The sequence below is a fragment of the Vipera ursinii genome (genome assembly GCF_947247035.1).
Source record: "Vipera ursinii genome assembly, chromosome: Z".
Lineage (NCBI taxonomy): Eukaryota > Metazoa > Chordata > Lepidosauria > Squamata > Viperidae > Vipera > Vipera ursinii.
Genome location: NC_139517.1, coordinates 22,276,640 through 22,298,788, shown reverse-complemented (window position 1 = coordinate 22,298,788; position 22,149 = coordinate 22,276,640). Strand labels below are relative to the sequence as shown.

The 22,149-nt window shown below is 38.8% G+C and overlaps 1 protein-coding gene across 1 annotated transcript in view; it reads right to left on the bottom strand.

Annotated features, from left to right (window-relative positions):
- Positions 1-419: 419 nt before the first annotated feature.
- Positions 420-22,149, bottom strand: part of LOC310650016 (scavenger receptor cysteine-rich domain-containing protein DMBT1-like) — a 39,110-nt gene continuing 17,380 nt past the window's right edge. Inside the window, exons 4-13 of the mRNA XM_083378851.1 lie at positions 21,554-21,868; positions 20,008-20,313; positions 18,544-18,858; positions 17,587-17,892; positions 11,597-11,911; positions 10,508-10,822; positions 7,118-7,447; positions 2,887-3,210; positions 2,664-2,792; positions 420-1,225 (exon numbers count right to left, since the gene is read on the bottom strand). Coding sequence (XP_083234977.1) covers positions 1,062-1,225; positions 2,664-2,792; positions 2,887-3,210; positions 7,118-7,447; positions 10,508-10,822; positions 11,597-11,911; positions 17,587-17,892; positions 18,544-18,858; positions 20,008-20,313; positions 21,554-21,868 — 2,819 coding nt within the window. The 3' untranslated portion in view covers positions 420-1,061. The remainder of the gene's footprint in view (positions 1,226-2,663; positions 2,793-2,886; positions 3,211-7,117; positions 7,448-10,507; positions 10,823-11,596; positions 11,912-17,586; positions 17,893-18,543; positions 18,859-20,007; positions 20,314-21,553; positions 21,869-22,149) is intronic.

The window sequence follows — 22,149 nt, the reverse complement described above, 5'->3', positions numbered from 1 at the left end:
GAAGGATATTTTGAAATAATATATTCAAAAATGCCCATTCTGAGGGTAGAAAAACACAATCTCCCCAAAGATGAGCTTGGCTTCTGATGACAACATGGATATCTCCATGTTATTGTTTTTTAATAGTAATACTGAAATGGTTTGTTATTGCTGTCTTTAGGGATGTTCCCAGTTTAGCCTACATCAATGAAATTTCCTGGTACTTTTTCATCCTACTGATATTACCTTTAGGTTAGCAAGATTCTACCATTAAGATAGCTGATGTATTTGGAGTAGTTGGATGTAAAAAAAAAGGCCGATATTTAAAATTTAGAGAAATATATACCCAAATGACAAGCATTTAAAAAAAATACAAAGAAAATTTTGATGGAAAATAAGAAAGTTGTGCACACCCCTTAATCCAAGATAGACCCAGTTCAGGTTGACCTGTTTATCCTAATATGGTTCAGGAAGTGTCTAAACCTTAAAGCTCAGTTAATTCAACTTTGCTTATATTTTGATCCAGGTTTACAGGGAAGTTTATTCAAATGTGTGATATAGGATTTGTCTACACCTTATACACGTTCTGTACTGTCTGATATTTTTTACACTGAGAGGCACTTCATCCTGTTTGAATGTTGGCTTTTTTATTATTGTATTAGGGAATGGAAGCATAATTTCTGGATCTTACATTTTAATATTCAGCAAGTGTGATCTATGATGGTTCAAGCGGGGATATTAAATCAAATGTTGTTATCTATAATCAACAATAATGAAAATAAGAAGTTTGAAAGCAATTTCCCAAAGCCCCACCTTGTAAGAACATTAGTATCATGGATATCTCTAAGTATATCCATGTTGTCTTCAATCCTTGCCTAATTACTTCAATTTCTGGGGTAGGATTGTTGTATGATCAATCCAAGGGATGCCAAGAAAAAAAGTCAGGTCTCTAAACATTCATGCTAACAACATGAGAACTGGTGACATGATTATGACCTCCTGTGGATGGATCACAGAATGACCTATTTCTGACAGATGCTTCTGTTTCTCTAGCTCTTAAGCTTTTGTCCCTTCCCAGTCTGTTAGTCAGTACTGCTTGCTGAAGGATCAGCTGGGGCTTTCACGAGGCAGATTGTGTCACCTTCAGGGTCCCCCTCAGAGGTGATTTGTTCTCTTCCCCGGCTATACATTTCTCGAAGGCCATTGACCATATTTGACCCAACACTGATATTTTCCATGAAGGGCTCTGCAAGAAGAAAGAAAAGTGTTACACCCAGCTTCTATTTTGATTGTATCTTCTTTTCTTCTACATGTTTCTTTACATCTTTTAATACTGAACCATTGAAAGCATTCCATGGTCATGTGACCACAATTTACAATGTTTCTGCTAGAAACACCCCATAGCAAACAGTGGGTTCCGTTAATGACCACAGCATTTGTTTAATAACTGTGGCACTTTCTTTATGCCACTGTAAAAAAATTGTAAAATAAGATGTGTTCACAGGATGACCTGCTTAATTACCATTACTCTTATGCTTGTAATTGGCTCAATTAAGCCAAGTCAAGGAGTAACTATTTTTTTCCCCCATCTAGAATCAAATTCAGGCACGCTGGAGCAAAGAAACAGGTGTCATCTTCTGAAACTGTGAATGTTAAAGCAGGGGGAGAATGACAAAAGCTCTGAGAACAAGCTTTTTCCTGATCTCCATTCTGTGCATAACCTTCCAGAGGGTCAGCAATCCAAGAAGTTGGAAGACATGCAGTTCCTAATCCATGTTTATAAAGCCTTTTCCCCTAGAATTCCTTTGATCACATAGTAGAGTTCAGAAACAAAGCAGAATGGGGCAATTCTAAGATTTTGGGCTTGTTGGGGAAGTAAAAGAAATGTCAGAAGATAATGGTCACTTGATTCTACATTGCTTCAAAGAAAACTTAAAGAATTTGCACAAATAATGAGCAGAAGTCAAGTGCAACTTTCTTATGTGTGTGTAAGTAGATAAGTAAGGATCCAATCAAATATTTTTACTGAGAAAGAAATATGTTATTGTGGTGGTTGGGCTACAATATGGACTTAAGGCTATATAGAATTTTTATGGCAATAATTATTTAAAGCATAATAGAGACAACACAAGAATGCTAGTGCATACTTTGCCAGATATCAATTTGGATCTAAAACAATTTATCCAATTCAAGATGCAATGAATCAATCGAAGTAACAAATTATTATTTGGAGTCAGCTATTAGAAACTATGCATGTATGCCTCCATTTTACCCCCTCACACTCTCATAGACTGTGTGTGACTTCAGACTGCTTTTCTTTAAAGACCATGGGGCGTGGCTTATATAGCTTCAGATGTTATATTAGCTAGTGACCAACGGGGAATTATGTGACCAGATTCATCCTTATTGGGACTCTTCAGACATAGGAATTTGCCAAGGCTGTGGATTCAAATGTCATTAAAGGGTTGAATAAAAACATCTAATATGGAGGATGCCTACACCAGAAAATGTCCAATAAGGACAAAACATATAGTGTTGTCTACTGGTCACTAGTTAATATAACTTCTAAAGGAGCGGACTTTGTCAGCTATTCTACAAATAGTGAACTTGTTTACATAAGCAAATAAAATCTGGGGTAACCTGCCAAGTGGTGAAGTGTTGTAAAACTGTTGTTAAGTTCTTACCTCGTCTCTGGGTGAAAGGATTTAGTGCAGATAATTTCATTCCCTTTTTCCTCAGGTAAAACAATAAAACCCCAATGAGTAAAACAATAACCAATAGGCTCAAAATGACTGCAGTAGTTGTGCCTGAACCTGGAAAGTGGGCAAGGAGAAAAGTCAACAGTAAGAGAGCTCAGTATTATTTCCTTCCTGGTCATAATTCCTAAAATTTGGACAGAATATATACCTGACTGTCCTTCACATACAGCTCCTGCATAGGAACCACAGATGCACTTCTTGGAACTTGTGGTTGCAGCTTGGCACTCAGCAAGGGAAGATTCTGTTCCTTTACATTTCACATTATCCAGAAACGCTGGGTCACTGCTCTTGCCATATTCATTGCCCTTGGACACAGACAATGCTGCACCACAGCCCAGTTGTCGACATATCACTCTGGCTTCATTAAGGCTCCAACCTGAATCCCCAATAGTGACCCAGGAGCCATTATAGCTCACTTCTACTTGTCCAGCACAGGCATTGGGGCCATATGCTAATCTTACATTCAGGGGACCTAGAAAACAAAAGAGAGTTAACTTGATCTTCCCAGCTGATATGGTGTGTCCTAGTGCTCAATTTGAGATCATTTCAGGCACAGTTAATATTTTGGAAGGATTTGTTTTCCTCTCTAGCATTCTAAGTATGAGTTTACAGAATAACAAAGTTGAAAGAAACCTTGGAGGCCTTGTACTCCAACTCCCTGCTCAAATTTCGGGGTGAGGTATCATCAATATGCTGATGATACCCAGCTTTTCATCTCCACCGCAAACCAACCCAGCGATGCCCTCGATGTGATATCCCATTGCCTGGAAGCAGTACGGATTTGGATGGGGAAGAACAGGCTCCAGCTCAACCCGGCCAAGACTGAGTGGCTTTATGTACCGGCATCTCGACTTGTCCAAGAAGTTCCATCTTTGGTTATGGGAGGAGAGGTGTTACCTCCCGTTGATAGGGCATGTAATTTATGCGTCCTCCTGGACTCACGACTCAGTTTTGAAGATCATATTGGAGTCATGGCCAGGGGGGCATTTGCCCAGGTTTGCCTGGTGCGCCAGTTGTGCCCCTATCTGGACTGAGATGCCCTACATACGGTCACTCATGCACTCGTCACCTCCCGGATAGATTACTGCAATGCTCTCTACATGGGGCTGCCCTTGAAGACTACCCGGAGGCTCCAGCTGGTGCAGAATGCGGCCCCGCAGGTAGTGATGGGAGCATCCTGATACTCCCATATTACACCTCTCCTGCGTGAGCTGCATTGGTTACCGGTTGTCTTCCGGGTGAGATTTAAGGTGCTGGTAATTACCTTTAAAGCCCTACATGGCCTAGGCCTGGGATATTTGCAGGACCGTCTGCTGCTGGGAATGACTTCCCATCGCCCAGTGCGCTCATACAGAGAGGGCCTCCTCAGGGTGCCGTCGGCTAGACAATGTCAGCTGGCGACCCCCAGGGGGAGGGCCTTCTCTGTGGGAGTGCCAGCCCTGTGGAACCAACTCCCCCTTGAGCTCCGGATAGCCCGGATCTCCAGTCCTTTCGCCGCGGCCTTAAAACTTTCCTTTTTCATCAGGCTGACCTGGACTGACGACAGGGTTTTTTAAAATGTTTTTTTAAATTTTAATTGTTTAGTTTAACTTATTTATTGGGGCTGTTTATTTAATTTCTTTTAACTTTTGTATTGTTGTTTTTATTGTTGTTAGCCGCCCTGAGTCCTTCGGGAGATAGGGCGGCATATAAGTCCCATAAATAAATAAATAAATAAATAAATAAATAAATAAATAAATAAATAAATAAATAAATAAGTAACCCTATACTATTTGATCCTTCGTCTGTAAACCTAACTTCTTCAATTAACTTAAGTAGATAAATAAGGATCTAATCAAATATTTTTATAGAGAAAGAAATATGTTATTGTGGTGGTTAAGAATAATATGGACTACAATATGGACTTAAGGCTATATAGAATTTTTATGGCAATAATTATTTAAAGCATAGTAGAGACAACACAAGAATGCTAGTGCGTGCTTTGCCAGATAGTAATCTGGATCTAAAACAATTTATCCAAATCAAGAGGAAATAAATCAATCGAAGTAACAAATTATTATTTGGAGTCAGCTATTGAGCTTGTCGATTGGGAGGTCGGCAGTTTGGCAGGTCGAATCCCAAGTGCCATGTAACAAAGTGAGAGCCTGTTACTCATCCCACTTTCTGCCAACCTAGCAGTTCAAAAGCACGTAAAAATGTAAGTAGAAAAATAGGGACCACTATGGTGGGAAGGTAACAGCGTTCCATGAGCCTCTGGCATCTAGTCATGTCAGCCACATGACCACGGAGACATCCTCGGACAAGTGCTGGCTCTTCGGCTTTGAAATGGAGATGAGCACTGGCCCCTAGAGTTGGAAATGACTAGCACGCATGTGCGGGGGAACCTTTACCTTACCTTATTAGAAACTATGCATGTATGCATCCATTTTCCATTAACCCCTTCGATTAACTTAACCCCTTCATTTAACTTAACCCCTGAAGGTTGCATGAGATGGATTTTGTAATATTTTTAACTTAGTTACTTTGTATTTTAATTTAAATTATTTTTCTCTGTTTTAAAATGATGATAAGGCTTTATCAAACCATTACAGACTGGAATGTAGGAAAACTTGTTATCCTATTGCTGTATGGATTGATTGATAGCCTCTAACATTCCTAAACTGAAAAGATAAACTATAGAAGGGATGGTTGGAGACTATCTTATGATAAGAAAAAGTTTGTTAGTGCTAATTGGTATCTGGTTTGTCTTTTTGTGAACTCCAGACAGCCTTTTCTTTGCTAACATCTTGAATTTTATGCCCCTTCTGTCATAAGACCTCATTTAAATGGACACACATGCAGCATGTTTGACTACATGTAGCTGATTTCCTCTACAAAGGGGAGGCTAGTTTTATACTGTCCAATCAACTTTTCTTTTGCATTTTACGTTTACGTTTACGTTTTATTTAATTTGTATACCGCCCTTCTCCCTAGGGACTCAGGGCGGTTCACAGGGCATATAAATAACAATACAATACTATACAAAAGTTAAAACAAAGATTAAATCAGTGCCCAATTTTCTTTGATGTGTTAGCTATAAAATGAAATGTATGCTAAGGATCTGGATTCCCTGTTTGAATCAGAAGAATCCCTTTTATCTGAATATTTTGATAAATTGTAATTAAATGATCTTCCTGTCTCAGTGTGTCTCATTGGAAATATGCATACCGAGGCATGGGCCTAACAAGCCATATTTGGCCTTCATCCCTGTAGGGGGCATAGGGAATGGCATTAAAGGGTAGAAGAAAAAGCTGCTACTAACATGACAGGAAAGTGGAACTTCAGCTTGAGTCAAGAAAATAATTTGAGATAATGTCTCAGAGAAGCCCCTCCCTGGTTCATCCAAAGATAAAGGGAGGGAAGGAAGGAGGAGAGAAGCAGATTGCAGATTCTGCCACTAAAGCTTTACTATAAATAGTTCAGGTCTATATGGGATTGTTTCTTAGTCTGGTCTACCCTGTAAAACTGACAAACTTTGCCTCTCTAAGGCTGTTGAATTTTCTAATTTTATTATACAGTGACTTATAATATAGTGAAAAAGTTTTTTTCCATGGTTGGCATAGTTTTGTAAGGATAGGCTTTGATTATTTCATATAAATTCACCTAATTCATTATTCAATTACAAATTGGAAATTAATACTCAAAACATTTAATCAAGCAACAAAGAACATCCGGCAGCATACGTTTTCAGATATAGTTTCTTAAATATATTTAAAATCCTAGTTGGAAGATGTTAATAAAATAGTTTACTGGTGTTTTGCACTATGTTTAGAGCAACATTAAGTGATAACAGACTAATTGGAGGTGGTGAGAGGGAAGAAACATTTATATAATGCTTCTGAACAATAGTGCAAAATGTTTTTCGAAAAAGGACTAGACTTGCATTGCTAAAGATCAAGAATTGAATGGGGATAGAACAAAGCACATTAAATTTGCTTTGAAGCCAAGAATGTTTTCCTTATGCCCTTGTGGGGAAATTTATGACCACACAGCTTTTGTACCTAATGGAAAACCTGTAGTTCTGGGCAGGCATTTAGTGCAGAAGAACTATTGCATTCTTTGAAGAAGAATGTGCAATAACAAACTGAACAACTGTAGGAAACAAAGATATATTAGTTGTTTTAACTCTAGTTCATCCTCCTTCCTTATTGCTTTCTATTCTCCATATTTCTGATTGTGCATTTCAGGGTAAATACATCTCTGGAATGTATAAAGGATTTTGAGCTTAAAAACAGACCCTTCCTTTATTCCAAACTGAAATTATACATACACACACAATATTAAACTTCAAGCTACAAGCATTTGTATTTAATTTGCAATTTCCCTCATCTGAAAGTTACCTGAGCAAATTGCACCCGCATCTTCTGCATGATCACAGTCATGCTCTCCTACGGAACGTCCTCGGCATTCTTTGATTGACATTTCTGTCCCAGTGCAGTTTACATCATCCAGAAAAATAGGGCCAGAACCTCTTCCAAAGTGTGCCCCAGACAGGGATTCCAAAGGAATGCCACACTTTAGTTGCTTACACACCACAGCTACATCTTGAATGCCCCATCCATCATCACACACAGTTCCCCATTGCTGTTGGTGATAGACTTCAACCCGCCCTGCACAGGAATTTGGACCATCTTCCAATCTTATCTTTGCCACATTGAGGGTGAAAGTGTCTACAGAATAAACAGATTTAATACAAATTAAATAGTGCATCTTACGACTTTTAATCCACTCAAGCCTACAAACAGATCTTTCTGTCTTTCTCCTCAGAAAAACCTTCCTCATGACTTCCCGCCCAAGCATGAGACAGTGCATATATAAATTCTCCCCAAACACGTTGTGGTAGTTGAGGCTAGAGGAAGAAATGGAAGAGGAGAATCTTATAGGTCCTTCTCTGCTAAAGTCCCAGAAGAATCGACTTTCTTCTTCTTCATCCACTCAAAGTTTTGCATTTCTTCTTGCTCTAATTCACCATTCAATTCAAAAAGAACCTCTTCTTACCTCCAATTCAGAATAGATTCATGAGTCTTCTTCTCAGAAGACCCCTTCCCCACTTAGTTACCTCAAAGTCTTAATCTTTTAGGCATACTACTCCCACACTAAAAAAATCTAGACAGCCACTACATAACAGAATCTCTTCATTACCATGTAGTGTTATCCAGATGTTTGTAGCTCAGATATAATTAGCATATTCTCTTTATACTCAATCTTCATGAGCTGGAAATTGGTGAAGAAGGAAAACCAAAAGAGGGGAGGGAAATCAGGCCTCAGCAGATGCTGGAGAAGCATTCAGGGTCTTTCACTTCCAGCAAAAACTGGAGCAACAAGAATAGCAACAGAGAAAGAATTAGGAGCAACAATGTCCCTTTACTCTTTCTCTTTCTTTCTTTCTTTCTTTCTTTCTTTCTTTCTTTCTTTCTTTCTTTCTTTCTTTCCCTCTCTCTTTCTTCCTTCCTTCCTTCCTTCCTTCCTTCCTTCCTTCCCACTCATTTGTTAATGTTCCTATTGAGGCCCAGCATTGCAGGCAATCAATACATATGGCAGCAAAGACATATACTATTTCTTTGCTTTCATACTAATTATCTACATTTTTGTGGCAAGATGTAGAAGCTTTTCCCTGAGCAATGAGGTTTTATGAAAGTGTGGGACAAGGGAGAGTGATAGAGACTTCTTGTCTCCAGTTCTAAGGAGTTTAGCTCACTTGCCTTCACTTTATTTCCGCCATTGCCTCTATCTAGTAACTTAGTAGAATAGAAGAACCTTTGGCAAATAAAAGGAAATTGTAGGATTATCCTGTCTGTTAGAAATGAATGAAAGGAAGATACAGAGAAGGAAAAGAAACATAGCTGAGTTAATATGGCAAAATGTTTTCCATTGATTGAGGTGACTAAAGTCTGAGGCCAGTTTGTTGCCAATGACTTTGCATCAGAAAGCTCAGTAAAGGTTAAAACTGCTATCAGGAAGTCTTAAAGGAAGATGTTAAATCCAGTTGTTGATTCAGTGATTCTTTCTTTATAGTAAGCAAAACTTACTATAAATTAAATTATTATTATTATTATTATTATTATTATTATTATTATTATTATTATTATTATTATTATTATTATTATTATTTCTCTTGTGAATTAAGGGTGTCCAAACTAGGCTTCACCCCATTTTTGCAATCTCAAAATACTTCCTCCAAATAGAAAATTTGTTAGTAAATGTATTGTGTTTTCCTGGAATTCATATAACATACTATATATATATTTGCAGGGCTTTTGTAGGACTTAACATATTTCCCTAAGAAATATTTTAAAAATACAAAGTCTGATGAGGTCAGTGCCATGCTAACCTGGGTTGAAAAGTGATGATGACACTGGATGGCTGAAGAAAATAAGAAAACTTAGTATGGGTTAGGGTTAGGGCATGGACTTCCAGCTTGCCATTGCAGTGCCACAGATGCAGGAAGAAAAGCTCTGTCTTTCACATCTGAATTCATTCCACTGGGGGACCCTGGAAAGGGTCGAAAGTCACCCTGAATGGGCGATAAGCAAGGAGGGGACCGTGTTTGATTGTGGAAGGGTGGCAGCCTTTCTGTTTGATCTGGGTAAGCCCTCCAAACCAGTGAGGGAAAGACTAGCCATACCAATATGGCTGGTCACTAAGCTGCTGACAGCCAAAGTCAAAAGCACCACCAAGCAACTTCAAAGCAACGCGGATGAAACTGAGTGAGATCTGATCCTCTCTTTAAGATTTTAAGTATTCTTTCCTGTAAAAGCTGCCCAAAGTACTTTCCCCCCTGTGAGGAGGGGGGCCATGGTGGCAGGTGGCCCTACAGGTGGGTGGGGCAGGGGCAGAGTGGGGGTGGATGAGTGGGCAGAGTGGGGGTGGAGCAGCAGAGTGGGGGCAGAGCAGGGGCAGGTGGGGCAGGCCTGTTTTGGGGCACTCGGTCTCTAAAAGATTCGCCATCACTGCCCTAGGTGATTCCTTAAGTGTAACCTCTCTGGTGAACCTTTGAAGTGGTTTTAATCTTCCTGGGGACTGATGAAAGACCAGCATGAAAAAGGGAGATAGATTGTACCTGAGGCCTCCACTTCTATTGAGGAAAGGATTTTCCCCTTTGGCATAAATGGTTTCCTTCACTCCTCTCTCAAAATGTGATCATTAATGTCTTCAAAACACAATAGACAATGGACTATAAAAATATCAAACAAAGAAGTCCTAGACTGAATCTCACCAAAACTAGAAGCCAAGATCACCAAACCGAGGCATCAAGTAATATTTGCTTCAAGTGACACTTTGGCCATGTCATGTGAGCTAATTCACTTGAAAAGTCAATCATGCTGGGAGTGATCAGCAGAAAAAGGAGAAGGGGAAATCTGAGTACTTGCTGGCTGGATACTATAAAGGGTAACACTTTAAAAGATGACCATGGTGGATCTGAAGTCGGTAGTGCAAGACAGAGGGGCATGGAGAATGCTAATCCATAGGGTGACTGGGGTCAGGCTGATGACAATGAGAGCTAGAACGTCTTCTGATGTATGCCCCAAATAGTATTTCTAAAAGAATGTCACAATTTAGATGCTTATACACAACAGTTACTGTATATCTGGAAGGTCCTACTTGTCATGTCACATAGATCTCCACTGCTATTGGTCTACCCACTTTTAATATGTTTAATAAAGTTATGTGCTATGAAAGTCATTAATGCAAAAATGATCACAAATCACAACTTTGCCACCGTAAATTACCTGAACAAATAACACTTGCATCCTGATCATGAACACAGTTGTTTGTCCCCTGGGTATTTGCTCTGCATTCTTCAAGGGAATTTTCTGTGCCTTCACAATTGACATCATCCATCCAGATACGGCCTGATCCACGCCCAAAATGAGCTCCTTTTGGAGCCGATCCAGCACTTCCACAGCCCAATTGCCTGCACACAATTTCTACTTCTTTTAAGTCCCAAGTCCGGTCACAGACTGTCCCCCATTCATCACTTCCTGGTATTCGAATCTCTACTCTTCCACTGCAGCGATTTGTGCCATTGACTAGCCTGAGATTCTCTGAAAATAAAAGAGATAAATCGATTGTCTTCCTAGAGAATGTGTTCTGAAAGATCAGGATGTGAAAAAATCTTTTCCCAAGAGACAAGAAGCATATTTCAAACTGAGCTGGATCTACAATGGTGTTTAGAAAAACCAGCAAGAACAGAACAATTAAGAGAGATGGTTTGCTTTGTAAACACATGTTTTACTTCAGATTATGGGAATACATCAGTATTACTTTTACTAAATTCTCTCTATTGTTGACTGATTATAAATATGACAGATGATATCAATATCTTTCCAGTGTGAACTTGAATCTTCTCTAGTTTTCTTCTTTTGGAATTGATTATATTTGCAATGCAGCACTCAACCATATATCACTCTTTTTAGAAATTAGAGTTATCCTGAGGTTAAATGGGTGGCCAATAAATTTTATAAATAAATAAAATAAATAATCTCCTTTCCCTGTGGAAGAAATCATTATCGGCAGGCAAAATATAAGAGACTGGACTGGATAACATCAAATACCAATGTAGTCAATATCCTGTTTTCCAAAATAGCCAAACAGATGCCTTTGTGAAGTCTACAAGAAGAACATCAGTGTAATAGTCTATTACTCCTGCTGGGCCTTATTCAAAAGCCTTTGATGGAGAATATGAAAAAATTTACAAAGCAGTTCAAACCAACAACTTCTATGAAGTTCAAGAACAGCTGAAGGTTGGAAATAAATCTGATTATCTATCTTTGTGTTGCTTTCTCCTAGTATAGGAATACATGCTCAAAGCTAGTTACCTGAACATACAACACCAGCATCTTCCCCATGATTACAGTCATTAGTTCCCCAGGGCTTGGCCTTGCAAACACCAAGGGAAACTTCACTTCCTGTGCATTCAACATCATCCAACCAGATAGTATCAGTTCCTCGGCCAAACCGAGCTGAACGAGGGGCAGAAATGGCTGATCCACAATCAAGGTATCGGCACACGACAACAGCTTCATTCAAGTCCCAGTTGTCATCACAAACAGTCCCGTACTGCTGGAGATGAAATACCTCTACCCTCCCGGTACAACGGTGTGAGCCATTGACTAGCCTGAGCTCCACTGGATCTGAAAAGGTAGAAGATATTATCAGAAGACCATTGACATTGAGGAAATTCCTCACAAAATTGATGTGAACATTTTTTAATCTTTGTCCCCAAATTCTAACAACCCTTGTCTGTACAATTTTATTTTATTTTTTGAGGGGGAACTGTGTCAAGAAACTCTGCTATAAACTGAGATAACCACATTTTATTCTGACAAACTTTCATTTTTCAAATGTTGGTTATCTGCAAGCACACCTGGTAGAAGGCCTCATTATGAAAAATCAGCAAATGTGTCTGGAGGTGCTCATTTTTTTGTGAACCAGGTGACTATCTCTCCAAAAGCTTTAGATTATTTTTTTATAATCTAGTTAGAAAATAATCTAATTATATTTTCTAACAGTCTTTGGAATGTACTGGATCAAGACATATGCTGGACATAATTCTTGTTTGCTTTTAATGAAGAGAAGGACTAGGGATGACATGATAGCAATGTTCCAATATCTCAGGTGCTGCCACAAAGAGGGAGTCAAGCTATTGTCCAAAGTGCCTGAAGGCAGGACAAGAAGCAATGGATGGAAATTAACCAAAGAGAGAAGCAACCTAGAACTAAGGAGAAATTTCCTGACAGAACAATTAATCAGTGGAACAACCTGCCTGTTAAGCTTTGGGTTTATGGTTACAACCCACTGTTACTTTTCTTTTCTTTGCAATTTAGTTATTATTATCTATCATTAAATTAAATGTGATTTTGACATTATTAACTGTTATGAACAATAATATTTTTCTGTTGCTGGAGGCAAGCTATTCTCCAAAGCACCTGAAGGCAGGACAAGAAGCAACAGATGGAAACTAATCCAGGAGAGAAGCAACCTAGAACTAAGAAATTTCCTGACAGTTAAAACAATTAACCAGTGGAACAACCTGCCTCCAGAAGCTGTGAATTCTCCAACACTGGAAGTTTTTAAGAAAAGACAAGACAGCCATTTGTCATCTAGTCCAATGGGGGTTGGACTAGATGACCTCCAAGGTCCCTTCTGTTGTGATTCAGGGTCAGCCTGTCGGTTCGGCAGTTGGGTCGGATGACTCAGAGGAGGAGGGAGGGGGTGTTGAAGAGCTTGCTGATGATGGCCTTGAGGCTCCGCAGAGCCCTCAGCCAGGCCCCTCCCACCTGGTCACGACAGAGACCCAGCTGTGTGAGCCTGACAGCGTGGATAAAGATGAAGATGACCCACAGCTGGCCCTGTTCAAGGACACCAGACACAGGAGGCAATCAATCAGGAGTAAACAGAGGAAGGCAATGGGGCATCTCGGAAGGAGGCAGAGAGAAGCCATGCCCTGAACTGTATAAAAGGGGAATGCGTGGGAGGGCTGGTTTGCTGAAGGCAATCGCTTGAAAAGCTCCTGTTTCATGGTTCGTGTTTGCTCTCTTTGCTCTGTGTTTTTATGTTAATAAATTTGGCAGGCTTAATTCCAGCCTCTTGCCTTCTTGTAAAAGGGGTTGTCCCTGCCTTTTCTGCAGGGCCGGTAGCAGGCTGGTACAGAACACCTTCCAACTTTACTACTACTACTATTACTATTACTATTATTATTACAAAAGGCTATCTTCACCTTTCCTTTCCTTTCCTTTCCTTTCCTTTCCTCTGTTATAAATGAATAAATAAATATTTTTTTCCAGTTGGTAGAAGGAAAAAGGGCAGAAAATCTGACAGATAATGGAGCAAAGGAAATCCCTCCCCCCCCCCTGCAGTTTTTAAAATAAGCTATTAAAGAGCAATGTTAGTTATTACAAGAACTTTGGAATAAGAGATTGGTATACCTCTTATTAAGCCCTAATAGTTAAAGTTGAAAAACTGTTGCCACTTTTATCTTAAAAATAAAATTAATTCAACACAAGAATTAATCAATTGTTTTGCTTCTAATCCAAGAAGCATCTTCAGTTCTAACATTTTCAAAGAAAAAAACCAAGAAATGTCCATTGCTTTTTTGGAAAAAGCACCTTTGGGACAAGTTCTTTGCCCATTAACTCTAAAACAAAAGTTTCTGGTTTTATTTTTACATTCAGTTTAGGTATCTTCTCTATTAAAATATGAATCTAATTACTATTATTAAATATCAATGGGACATTATTTTATAAAAAATTAAATTATAACTTGATGTAAATTTTAAACCCTTCATCCACATGTTTTTTCCCATTGTTCAAGCATTATATGATATCCAAAGCTCTTTGGTCATTGGATCATACAAGTTTTCACATACTCATTCTCCAAATTCAATTTCACTAACAGTTTATACACCTTGGCAATAATATGTTCATTATTACCACACAGTGCAATTTCTAATTCATTTTTTACAAACTCAAATCCATGACTTTTAAAATCTAATTTAAATCTTTCTTTCAGTTGTAAATATGTAAACCAGTGAAAGACATGTCCTTCTGATTCCAATTTTTTTAGATTTGAGGGTAGGTTCACCTTGATTAAAAAATATTATTTGAATGTGGGTCCACCAGTCTGGTCTTGCCATTATTTCTTTTCTAAAAAAGGCTTCCTGAAGTAACACCCAAATAGGTACTTTCACAGAGAATCTTGTTTTATATTTGCTCCAAGCCCTTAGGATAGCATGTCTAACAAAGTGATTGTTGAAATCAACATTTATTTTAACTTTGTCATACCCTAACAGGCATGCTATCCAAATCTTAGTTCATGGCCCTCTAATTCATGGCTCTTGTTTTGAAGAGTCTCACTGTTTTATCCAAACCAAACAGCAGAAATCAAAGTACAATTCAAATCTGTTAAACCCAAACCTCCTCTTTATTTAGCAACTTGCAGTAATTAATATCTAACACTTTTTTCCTTGCCATATGAACTTAGAAATATCCATTTGCCATTGCTTGAGTGTCAGTTATTCGTATCAGTGAAGTCTGAAATAAAAATAACATCTTTGGTAGAATATTTATCTTAATTACAGAGATTCTACCCAATAAGGGTAATTGCAAATTACACATGTTAAAAGGTCTTTTTAGATATAATTTTGATATAATTTGACATCTAGTAGAAGGTTGTTCTGAAAAAAAATAAAATTTGTATTTGTCCATGTAACCCCAAGATCTTTCAACCTTTTCTCTATCTCGAAACCTGACTTTTTTCAATATTTCATAATTCTGAAAAACCATATTCTTGACAAGCATTGTTGTTTTCTGTGTATTTATTTTGAAGCCTAGTAATGCTCTAAAGTCATTTAGTTTCTTCATCAAGTAATTCTATATCTGCTTTTGTGTCCTGCAAAAATATGACTATCATCAGCAAATGCTCTCAATTTATAAACTTCCTTTTTAATATTTATGCCTATTATTTTCTCATCCTACATAATATCTTTATTCAAAACTTCCAGCAGTAGTATAAACAACAAAGGAGTTAAGGGATAGTCTTGTCTCATATCCTTTTGAATTTCACACACTCCTTTAATAAGAATGAATAATAATCTTTGCTTACTGTGAAATATAAATCATTTTAAATCACTTGAATAAATTTCTCCCAGGACTTTAAACATGAAAACACAATTTACGGTAAATTGTCAAGTGCTTTTTCTGCATCTAAAAATATTACATCTGCTTGTTTCTCATTTTGGTATTTTTCAATGCCACATTCAATAATATTCAGGACAGTTCTAACATTGTCTCTTAGTTGTCTTTTTGACAAAAACCCAGATTGGTCTTTGTCAATATAATTCTATAAAACCTTACTCAATCTTTCTGCCAGTATTGCATTAAAAAGTTTATAATCATTATTGAGTAATGAAATTGATTTATAATTTGTTATCCTCAAGACATCTTGATCCTTTGGTAATAGTGCAATGTTAAATTCTTTCCAAGTTTGAGGCACTATTGCTTTCTATAGTACACCATTTATTATACCTTTTAATGGCTGTAGGAGTTGGTCCTCAAAACATTTACAGTATTGATTTGTGAGACTATCTGATGTTTCAAAGATAGTTTGTTCATATACTGTCGCTGAGCTTGTGAGAGTTTAGGAAAATGTTGTCTTTATAAATAACCATCTAATTTTTGCATGTCCAGTTCCTGTTTTTTGTAAAGATTAAAGTAGAAATTATACCAGGACTTTTTAATGAGGTAATTGTCTGTTATTATCAGGGTGCCTTCTTGAATTTTAATTTAATTTAATTTAATTTAATAACATTTATATACCGCCCTTCTCCCTGAGGACTCAGGGCGGTTCACAGGGCAGAATAAAATAGCAAATACAAACATTAAAAAAAGATTAAACAATTGCCCTAGTTAAAAACAATGGAAATACAGCGCTAAAAACCCCAAGAAAAATTAAAAGACCAAAGATAAAACAACCCCAGCAATCCCCATCAGGCTAGGCCAGCTTGTACAAAAAGAAATGTCTTAAGATCGCGACGAAAGGAGCGAAGATCGGGCGCCATCCGGAGCTCTACCGGTAGCTGATTCCACAGCTCCGGAGCGCCCACAGAGAAGGATCTCCCCCTGGGGGCCACCAATCGACATTCTCTGATCGGTGGCACCCTGAGGAGGCCCTCTCTGTGGGAACGCACAGGGCGCAGGGAGCTTGATGCCGGCAGCAGATGTTCCCTGAGGTACTCCGGCCCCATGCCATGGAGTGCTTTGAACACCGTTACCAGTACCTTGAATCTCACCCGGAAGACAACTGGCAACCAATGCAGCTCACGGAGCAGAGGTGTAACGTGGGAGTATCGGGAGACTCCCAACACCACTCTCGCGGCTGCATTCTGTACCAGTTGGAGCTTCCGGGTGGTCCTCAAGGGCAGCCCCATGTAGAGAGCGTTGCAGTAGTCCAGACGAGAGGACACGAGCGCATGAGTGACCGTGCATAGATCATCCCGGCTAAGATAGGGCCGCAACTGACGCACCAGGCGAACCTGTGCGAAGGCCCCCCTAGTCACAGCTCCTATATGGTCTTCCAAGGTGAGCCGTGAATCTAGGAGGACCCCCAAGTTGCGAGCCCTATCTACGGGGGGTAATAGTTCACCCCCCATAGCCAGAGGTCTGTTTATTTTCTTCCCAACCAATTAACTGAGCCAGGAATTTAATCATTCTCAATATAATGTCTTTCAAAAGCAGTATCTACACAGAGAACCAGCTGTTCACATATTTGAACCCCACCACTGGAACCCCACTACTGTAGGTAATAATGCCCATTATGGTAGGTCATAAAGTAGCTTATTAACTTTCAGCTTAATGATGCAATTTGTGAAGTTAGTCACTATGCCTTGCAAATGATTGATTATGAGTATATACTATGTGAACTATAAGAACCATTGGTCATTTAACAAACCAGATTTTTTAAAAAAAACAATATTTGTCTTAGTATGATGTGAGAATCTAGTAACTGAAAGACTCCAGTCTGGTTTAACAAACATCAGGATGAAGCTCTCTTCACTTTCTTTGACAGTTAGTTGATGCCCAGCCATGAGTTCATTTAAAATGTGTGACAATTGCTGGTCTATCTTGAAACTACTTTCTTGGAGGTTAGCAAAAATATTATTTCAAAACATTTATATTTTCTCCATATGAAATGTCTTTTCTTTATAGATTTTATGAAGATTAGAATTTATATCCCAATATTCAGGCATACTAAATATCACCAAAGCAATTGGAATGAATAAAATAAAAATCCAAAATCAGCTAAAACTAACCTGCACACTCCACCCCAGCATCTTCTTGGTGGTGGCAGTTGTTTGTTCCCCAAGTGCTTGCTGAGCATTCACTGAGGGTATTTTCTGTTCCTTTGCAGTTCACATCATCTAGCCATATTGGCCCTTTTCCCTGTCCAAAATATGCCTTTCTTCGTGCTGTCAAAGCAACACCACAGCCCATTTCCCTGCAGACCACCTCAGCATGCTTGAGGTCCCAGCGGTCATCACACACAGTCCCCCACTGCTGGTCATGAAAGATCTCCACTCTTCCGGAACAGTGGCCTGAACCATTCACCAGTCGGAGTTCTGATGGGAAATGAAAGAATGAAGAACCACAGCATCATAAAATAAATTGTTCACAAGGTTTTTGAATATCTAACTGGTGGTCCATTTCACCTAAAGGGGAGGAATACAGCTTCTTGCTAGGAAGCATGGTTTTACTCCTCATTCTCATTTTCCTTGTCTTCCTTGTCTTTCTTGTGCTCCTTGTCTTCCTCATCCTCTTCTTCCTCCTCAAATTCCTCCTCCTCCTCCTCATACTCATCATCATGTCTAATTTTTGTTTTATTCCACAAGGAAAAGCTTGACCTTTTTTGCTTCCAGAAAACTTGGTTCTTGACATTTATAGAAGAGCCATTTTTAAGAAGCAGATTACTTACTTGAGATGAACAACTCAGCCTTACTGAGGAAACAACATTTTAATTTCAGTATATAAGAAATAGAAATACCAGGAAATAAGAAGGAACAAATACTAATTGAATAAACATTTAAATCTTCTTCCAACCCAACAGCTACCCCTGACCTTAGGATGGTGTGCAGAGCCATATATAGGGCAATTGTATGTAGACAGCCAAAATCTAAATGAGAAGTAAATGCAGAGGGGAAAAAACCAATGCTAACTTATTATTTCGGTCAATCTTCAACCCCATTATATATTTCCCCTCCCTAAGTGCACACCTGAACACACAGCACCAGCATCCTCTCCATGGTTGCAGTTGTGTTCTCCCCAAGATTTTAGACGACAGTCACGGAGAGAAACTTCTGTTCCTTTACATTTGACATCATCCAGCCAAATGGGATCATTTCCTTTTCCATATTTTGCTCCTCGTGGGGCTGCTAAAGCTATTCCGCAGCCCAGTTCCCTGCACACAACTTGGGCATTGGTGAGCTCCCAGCCATCGTCACAGACTGTTCCCCACTGTTGGTTGTGCAGCACTTCAACTCTCCCAGAGCAACGACTTGTACCATTCACCAATCTGACATTACTGGGATCTGAAATGGTTAGAGTCAGCATTACTTTCCCACTTCTCGCAACAGCCTGAATGAAAATTAGGTAAAATCAACATAGGAGTCTGGACCTATATCTGACCTCATGTGTCACACTGTCATAAGGTGCCTTGCTTGATTGTGATTTGTGAATGGTCAAGGATTAAACCATGATTTATTCTAACATAGTAACTGATGATCTGACATTGTTGGCTTCAACTGTTTCTTAGCATGCTGTATCACCAGAAATGTAAAGTTTGTCTATCATTTCCTGATTTATTCCTGATCAGTTTTATGCCCCACACAATATTTTATTGAAGCCTAAAGGACAAGGATACAAGACGAAAAAAAAAACCCTGCTAAAATGGAAGGAACTAGAAACTGGGCAAACAAAATATTACTTTCTTGATCTGCAAGACTGTTTTCTTTTGTCTGAGTGTGCTCTTTAAACAAACCATGGCTTAAAGGGATGATTTAAAGCATGTGTTTTAAAACAATTTCTAAGCTCATCATTAGTGGCATCCATGGAGAGGGAAGAGGGCAACAAAAGCATCCCAAACCAAGCATGCTCCTTTCGTATGGTATATATATTGACATGCACAGAGGGCGGAGCTTGGAGAGTAATGCTGCAACTGCCATTTTGGCTGTTGTAATAACCTCTCCCCCCATGTTGCTGCTCATTATAAGATTTCTTCTTCTTTTCACCGGGACTAAACAGCTCAGGTAATCTTTGATTAATTATGTGCTGTGTAGTCATTGTTGACTTTTAATGGCAGGTGGTTATTAGAGACTTGCTTGTTCACCAATTTGGATATCTCTCTCTCTCTCTCTCTCTCTCTCTCTCTCTCTCTCTCTCTCTCTCTCTCTCTCTCTCTCTCTTCTTTCTTTCTTTCTTTCTTTCTTTCCAGAGGAGTCTGGTGAGAGACCATTTAGCTATTGCTACTTTTAGGACTACTGACATAACTTTAAATTCTGCTATGCCTGCATGTCTGCCAAATATCTGTAACTTATTCCGAGGAATCATTCATTAACTTGAGCTGAGCCAAGATATGTCAGTTTTATCCAGAAACTATGCCATGGTTGAACAACTGGCAACCAAACCATGAGTCTGATTTTGATCTGGGTTACTGATTACAACTTAATTGACCAAATTACCTGAGCATTCCACACTTGCATCCCTGCTGTGGTCACAGCTATGCTCTCCCCAAGGTCTTTTTGGGCATTCATTCAAAAAAGCTTCTTTCCCTGTGCAGTTCACTCTGTCTAGCCAAATGGTTCCAGATCCTTGTCCAAACTGTGCTCCCCCAGTGGCCTTTAGGGCAGTTCCACACTCCAGTTCTCTGCACACCACATTGGCATCATTTAAATCCCAGTCCTCATCACACACAGTCCCCCATTGCTTGTTGTGGTATACCTCAAGCCTTCCTGCGCAACGAGTAGATCCTCCTGCTAGTTGAAGTTCTGATGGGACAAAAGAAGTAAGCAAAGTGGTACATCCTCTGATTACAATTTCCACAACTCTGAGGGGAAACATATTTACCAGGGGAAAACAAAAATATTATATAAACTTTGTACACCTTTTAAAAATATAACCAGAAATCAGAAATCCTAAATCTTGAGATAGCAGAAAGGACCCTGTGAACAAAATCACATCTGATTCTTTATGATATATCCAAGCCAGCCCATTTAAAGACCCCCAGATTTTTTGTCATTGCCCACATCAACACTCTAGGTGACCATCGGAAGGGCTTTGAGCTACATTTTTTTGGACCAGTCTTTGCTATATCACTTAATGTGAAGTTTTTTCTTTCCTGTCTAAGAGAAGTCCCACTAAGTAGCATGATCTTTTGATCTTAAAAAGCCAAGCAGCCCTGGGTGTACTTAGTGCTTGAATGGGAGAACTGCAAGAGATAGGCTGGACTGGATTATCAACAAAACAACATGCAGAAAACAAACTACCTCCTGGAAGAAAGCAATGGTGAGCAACTTCCATATTGCTTCAAAAAAGCAACATGATATGTACACACAGTCAACTGGAATCAAGGCTTATTTCACACTTCTTCATCATTCTACCCTGATAGGAAAACAAATGTTATGTTGCCATGATCCATCCCCCATTCTCTTGACAAAAATACGTATCAAGATAGGGGAAAGACTGCCTTATTTCACTGACTTTTTCTCACAAGCATTCCTGAATGTTCTCTGAAATAAGAGCTGACAACTTGTTTATTTGCAAGTTACATTTCAGAAATGGTATATCACAACAAGCCTCTGATAGATCAGTGTATTTTATTGTGATATAATAATTTTCAGTACTATATTATTTATTTTGACATGTTCTTCCAGGCTTTCTTTCCTCTTAATAAGGAAACAACTTGAAGGGCCTCTCAAAACCACACGCCAGTTTTAGGCAACTTCTGCTTTCCTATTATTATTATTTTTACTTATTTCTTTAGCATCTTTTTCTTACATTGAAACCACTTCAGGCTTACCTTTAAAAGAAAGCTGTTAAAATAGATGCAAATATAAAACAAATAAATGCATAAATAGAAACAAAAAGTGAATTAACAAATAAATGTGTAAGTATTAGGCAGTTTATTCATCCACTAAACCATGAATTTATGAAATGTTTTCAGAAAAAGTGATATTAAAAAAATCCCATACTCAGCTTCAGACCTGGGTTTTCACAAGTGCTTCTTACCTGCACACACCACTCCAGCATCTTCCGAATGAGTGCAGTCATGTTCCCCCCATGCTTTTGTTGGACATTTGCTGATGGCTGTCTCTGACCCTGTGCAGTTCACACCATCCAGCCAGATAGGACCAGCTCCATGCCCAAAACGAGAACCTCGTGGAGCCGACAGAGCATTCCCACAGCCTAAATACTGGCATACAACCTTGGCATCATCAAGGTCCCAGTCGTCATCACAAATAGTTCCCCAGAGTTTTTCATGCAAGATCTCAACTCTCCCTGAACAATGATTGGGGCCATTTGATAATCTGATCTCAGGTGGTTCTGAAGAAGGAAACATTGATAAGGAATGAACATTGCTGGAGATAGTTTACTGCACAATTGCTTTTCTGCAATACACCAAGATCTCTTTTAACACTGTAGCCCTCATTATGTTTGTACATGCAAATGAATATGACATTCTAATGTGACATTCTAAGATGACTCCATTCTTATGGTTAATAGTCATTCTCTCCTATGCCTTTTTATATTTTAATAATAATTGTTTTCTAGTTTTATTAACTGTTTTTATATTATTGATTTATTACTTGTACACTACCCAGAAT